The sequence below is a fragment of the Gavia stellata genome, chromosome 17 (genome assembly GCF_030936135.1).
Source record: "Gavia stellata isolate bGavSte3 chromosome 17, bGavSte3.hap2, whole genome shotgun sequence".
Lineage (NCBI taxonomy): Eukaryota > Metazoa > Chordata > Aves > Gaviiformes > Gaviidae > Gavia > Gavia stellata.
Genome location: NC_082610.1, coordinates 5,772,150 through 5,778,149, shown reverse-complemented (window position 1 = coordinate 5,778,149; position 6,000 = coordinate 5,772,150). Strand labels below are relative to the sequence as shown.

Genomic DNA, 6,000 nt, shown 5'->3' with positions numbered 1-6,000 from the left:
TTCCCCTTTATATCTCAGCCCACTGGATATCTCATCCAACTGAATTACCATTGGGTTTTACAATGCGATATACAAAATGAGCTGACATTATGATTTACAAACATCCTTTGAGTATCATATAAAACACAACTGTTTCCCTTATTATACAATCATTAGGGCAACGCAAATATAGTCAATACATTAGTAGCTGAAAACGATGGGGCATTTTACGAAAATAAATTTAACTTTACCACACAAACCTGTTAGATAAAACAAATCCTGTTTAAAAAAATGGGAATAAAGTTGTCTGAAGGATTGCAAATAATTTTTATATTGTTTTGCCACTGTCCCCTTATAAGAAACATAATATTACTTCATTTAAAAGACGACTAATTTTTTCACTGTATAGTCACACTTCATTCTTACTAATCAGTTCCACATTTTCTGCATGAAACTATGAAAAACTCACAAATGTAGACTTGCCAAACTGTAGCCACTAGACTTATTTCTGCACTCTCTTCCATATACTCAGTGTGTTTAATTAAATAAACAAAAAGCAAAAAACACTACACAAATGAGCAGAACAAAACACACCAGCACGTTAAAAAGGTGAGATTTAAGCTGTAGATGCCATCATTGTAGAAATATAGTCTTGTTCGAATGCCACAAACTTTCTAGCCTCATGAAAAAAAATAGACATTAGCTGAGGAGAATCTAAACTCTAACCGCGATATAGGGCTAAGAGTTTTAATTTGTATTTCTGTCTAAACTTAGGTACTAAACAACGCTGCGTGCGTGGAAAATTTAAAACTAAGGTTTTTTGAATGTAACAAAATATGAAAAGAGAAAACCTGTTTCTGAGCTCTTAATTGAGCAATGAAAGTTACCAAGTGTTAAGGTCTCCTGTCCCGCATGTCGCTGGTACAGGTGCTTCTGCACTTTGTCACTATGGTGGCAGTAGCCGAGAATGGCAGACATCATTATTACTGCAAATACAAAGAAGGAAAAATTCTGAACTCAGCAATGATGTTATAATTGAAAGCAAATTCTAACCTAGTCAATTTAAATTACATCATCTTAAGGCGCTCTGACTGTTCTATCACTGCACGACCCAGAGGGATTATACCCTTTTCCAGCACTTGCAGTTGCTCTTGCAAAACAGAATACTGATAATGACTGGTGATTCTTTCCGGAATATGTTGTTGAATTGACGATGGAATGTGGTTTTAGTTCCATTTCTCACTATAGGGGTCTTGCTGCTGCTCTGCATGTTTGGAGAAGAAAGTGCTTTTTTTTTGCCATTCCATTAAGTTCATGGCATTTAATTTTATAAATTTTTAAGACAGACTTATTTTGATTACTTCCATTCTGTCCAATCAAATATACCTTTGAATGTTTTAAAATGTTGGACAGCTGTGAAATATAAGTACTATGCAATTTGACTGTACATACATACATATTTTCATAAATACATCTGACAGGGACCTTGGAACTAAGTACGTGATATCATGGGACAAAATCACAACAGGCTGTCTTAGTTGTAAAATCTAGATCCAAAGTAAGAAGAGCTGAATTCTACCATGTGGTCAATACACAAATTAAAACAAAAATACAGCATTAGTTTACCCATGAAATAATTTAAACATATTTGCAAATGTCTTGACGGGAAAAGTGTGTAATTTACAACACTGAAAACTTTTAACAACCATCGACTTATATGCGCTGTACTGTAAGTCACCCAGACAAGGCTAGCAAGGATGAGCATAGTGATAGGTCCCAAAGGCAACTCCCAAACATCTTCCTCGTGCGGAGACTTTGGTAATTGTCTGTTGTATAAAACGCATACGACTTCATTTCAGGTGTTAACTTCCTCAGCTTTCCTCCCTCGGCACAGTCCAGTCTGACTACGTCAGTTATTGTTGAGACACTCTAAATCCACCGAGCAGCAGACGTTCCCATTCTGCACAGACAAACAAGCAGGCGTCAATCACCTCCGCAGAACAAGTGACAAAGAGCAAAGGGGTTGGTGGCACGCAGAGATAGATGCATCTCCGACACATCTACCGCATGCAAAAACCTGCTGAAGCCATCATCCCAAGGTGACCTCATCGGTCCCTAGTGTGGCGGCTTTTTGAGGAGGTTGGCTTTGCCAAACAGCACTGAACTGGGCTGAACTACACATGAACTACACACCTGGATGTGAAAGACTCAGTGGTCCCCATAATAAAATACAGCATAGCAATGGCAACAAAGATGATTTGATTTGTTTTCTCCCACGCAAGAAAGTTAATGGAGAGAGTTTTGATGTGATCCATGCAGGGAAGCTTTCTGTTTGTCTGAAATAAGCAGGCAGTTCAGATTCTTGATTCATGGCAGATATGTACGGGGGAAAAAAAAACCCATAGGGCTTTGGAGTTTAATCCACTGTTAAACACCTTTCTGCAGCATCCAGTCATTTACAAAACTATCTCATGTATTAAAAACTACAGCAACCACCAGAACACCAAACAAGCAATATTTTTCCTTTTTTTTTTTAAATCCAACACAAAGCAATAGGAAAAACTCTGAAGAATGGCAGAAAAGCCACCTTCGCTAATTTAAAGCCCCGGAGCAACAGCGTGGTTTCCCCCAGTGAACAGAATAACATTTTCCATATCCCAAACCAACATTTTCATAATTCTGTTATTAGCGCAGTGGGGTCATCGCTGCATGGAACAGGGGAGACAGACTGCATTTCTGCAGCAGAGCCATTGGATCAAATACATCTCGAGGAGGTCAGGGAACAGAAACTGTGACACTCCCTTCCCACTTCTGTTGTGGGAGTGCCTTCATCTCTGAGCTGGAATGCATTTCTACTATGTACTTGCTGGTGAAAATGTTATTAGTGTTTTTGCCTCTGTTTATTGGCTCTGAAACACATTTTCATGGACAGCCATGTTAGGCAATTATTAAAATATTAGCCTAGATTCATACTGAGAATGCCTGAAGGGCTCTCCGACAGAATGTCTGAAAGTTGCACTACGATATTACACATTTGTGCTCAACATTTTCAACAAGCACAGAATTTTTTTGTTTCCACCCTGCAAAACACAAAAGGTGTGGGTTTTCTGTAGGCTTCTGCCCTCGGGTCTCATTTACTTCCCCGAGAGCTGAATGTGAGCTTCCAAGGGCAGAACGTGACCCTGATTTTATGCAGCAACATACATTTCCATTACCATTCTACCTTGCCCATCGTACCTTGCATTTGCAGGTTGTACAAGGAGATCCCACCATTGTCCATACAGCGCCACTAAGTCTTGTAATTCCATAACCATCTAGGCAGGTTTTCCTGATGTCGTAGGTGATGTTGTCAGCCAGACAGGGGTCACTGACACAGTGGGGACAGCACTCTCCTTCTGAGATGGCTGTGTACTCGCAGTTTAGATTTGGGCACAGAAGAGGCCAACAATCCACCTCTCCTTCCTGTAAGAATTGCAGAAAAGCTCATTGAATTTGTTGCCATTTACTAGCTACCAAGAAACTTTGCATCCTGTTGAATGGGAAAGTGGTTTTTTGGGGTGGTTTTTTTGCCAAAATTGAAATAAACTTAATGGATCAGCTCTCAGTTTGCTTCATCATATAAATGCATGTTTGAATACTGTTTCCTAAATGTAACAGACTATCATTTAGTTGGTTTTTGACTAAACAACACCACCGTCATCATTGTAGGAGGATAACTTGAGTACTCTGGGGTTTTTAAAGGCAGCATTAAATACTGGGTTCCAATATTTTCCATCAACTATAACTTTTGCAGTGATCCCCTTGCAGACTCATGCCCTCTTTTTACGCCTGGTCACACAAACATCTCTGCAGGATCACAGCAATTGTTTAAATAGAAAATTAACACTGCAGATAGATGTAGGTTAGTATGTTCAAGAAGCATTGAACATCGATCTAACTAGCAACAGCCCAAACTGATTTTACTGTCAACTCCTAAAGGAACTGTAGAGTAATAACCACCGAGTCATTTTATTTTATTATCTAGCTTTGTAAAAATAAAAGAAGTTTAGTAGATAGAAACATGGAGAAGAGAGGATCATCAGGTCACTTCTGTAGTGTATTGCTGTAGGATCCCTGTGTCTAAACTTAACCTGCAAAGTGCTCCAATAACTTGCATTATACTACTCTGTAAGCACTTCAGATGTTGATAACATCACACGCTGCACAGAACCTTACACGTAGCACTGATTTAGGGCATCACCGTCTTTTAGCTCTGTATGTTAATCCAATCATGAAATCAGGCAAGGAACTGCTAGCCGCAAACTCAGTATCCCTTGTAAAACATGTCACATTTAATATTTGCCATTGCTGCTGGCTGCAAATGTTTCTTGCAGTTCTTTTGCAAACACCAAAAAAAAAAATCTTAGGAGAATACAAAATACAATACGTACTGCTGTACGTTACGGATAATTATCTCTTAACAGTAACTTAGCTTTGAATGGAATTTGTTTCCTGATGCTCAGACACCTCTTGATTAATATCCTATATAACGACAATGTTATACAGACAGCTATAAATGGAAAACTGATCATTTTAATGAAGTTCATTGCTGCACTAATTAGTATGTCTGTGCAAAAATTAAAGCTTTAGGGAAATAATCTACAGTGCCTAATGAGAAAAGAAATGTTATTTATTTTGCATGTTTGTCTAGTAATTTCAGTTTTATTTATCCTTCTTTTTCTTGGTTAATTTTTGCTAATTCACCATGTGGCACCGGCACTCCATTTTTCCAGCATTTGCCGAATGAAAAAAAAGAAATGCATTGTCCCTTTGGATAAGATAGGTACACCAGCTGATGTAATTAAAAGCTGAAACTGCTCCAACCAAATCCACCACATGCGAAAAAACATTTAAAAAGTCATTTAAAGATCAGACAACCTTATAAAAGTTCTCAAAAGTAGACTAACGCTAAAGTTAATACGGTGTCAAGGTTTCCAAGCTTTTGTCAAGCTTTTCATTTTGTTCATTAGACCTACTTATTCAGCAGCAGGGGGAAAACCGATGGTGTAGCTTTCAGTTCTCTGGTGTTCTGTAAGTCCTTTATCACCATTCCCAGTCTGAAAAGCAGGTGAAGGGAGAGCCAAGAGCCTGCTTCCAGGTATGCTTTGCTAAAAACCACAATCCTTAATACTCTCGCTCCCCTCTGAAAGGCTTTACCCATACCAGGCAACGGCACTGCTGACAGCTGTAGGTCCAGTTGTCGCCACTGCGGTAGAGCTTGTGCCCAGTTTGGTCGAGGCACTGGCTGGTGACACGGGTGTCGCACTCCGGGCAGCAGAAGAGATCAGCACTGGGGTTCTCGCAGTCGCAGGCTGTCCTCCGGCAGAAAATCCTCCCGTCCTGCGAGGACACATTGCCCTGCCGTCAACCACAAACTGCCAGACAGCAACCCGGATAAGGTCACAGGGCATATATATCAAAGGGCACCTCTTTGGCTTATCAGGAAACATCAAGTTCTTAACGTATTCAATGTTACTAGCACCAAGGACTGGATCCTGCCAGTTGTGAGTAATACCTCAAATACCACTATTTTCCCAATTTCTATCAGTGCATGGATCCAATACTGACTGAATCTGAGAATACTGTTTTCCTGTCTCCAGCTAACTGAATTTAAAAGAAATCAGTACCTTAGAAGAAATATAGTGAAGCAATTTCATATCCCATTGGTTACATCAACGAACTCTTCAAGCAGTTGCCACTCTAATAACGCATAATATTTGTCTAGCACTATTTTGACTGACTGTATCACTTTGAAGAAAGTAACTTGAATAAATAAACTGAAGTTACGAAGGTGGTCCCTTTAACTTCATAGAAGCACAGTATAGCAAAATCACAGTAGCACCAATCATTCTTCATTCTGATTTCACCACTGGTTCTGTTCCACATCTGGACCTACAGTACACCAGCTTAAATCTAAATGGAATTATCATCATCCATTGTAATTCTGCTCGTGTATTAAAGAGAGCCTGCATTCCACAGGCT

At 39.4% G+C, this 6,000-nt stretch overlaps 1 protein-coding gene across 1 annotated transcript in view; it reads right to left on the bottom strand.

The window, feature by feature from the left end:
• Positions 1 to 1,888: 1,888 nt before the first annotated feature.
• NELL1 (neural EGFL like 1) overlaps positions 1,889 to 6,000 on the bottom strand; it is a 299,127-nt gene continuing 295,015 nt past the window's right edge. Inside the window, exons 18-20 of the mRNA XM_059825833.1 lie at positions 5,182 to 5,358; positions 3,217 to 3,441; positions 1,889 to 1,939 (exon numbers count right to left, since the gene is read on the bottom strand). Coding sequence (XP_059681816.1) covers positions 1,889 to 1,939; positions 3,217 to 3,441; positions 5,182 to 5,358 — 453 coding nt within the window. The remainder of the gene's footprint in view (positions 1,940 to 3,216; positions 3,442 to 5,181; positions 5,359 to 6,000) is intronic.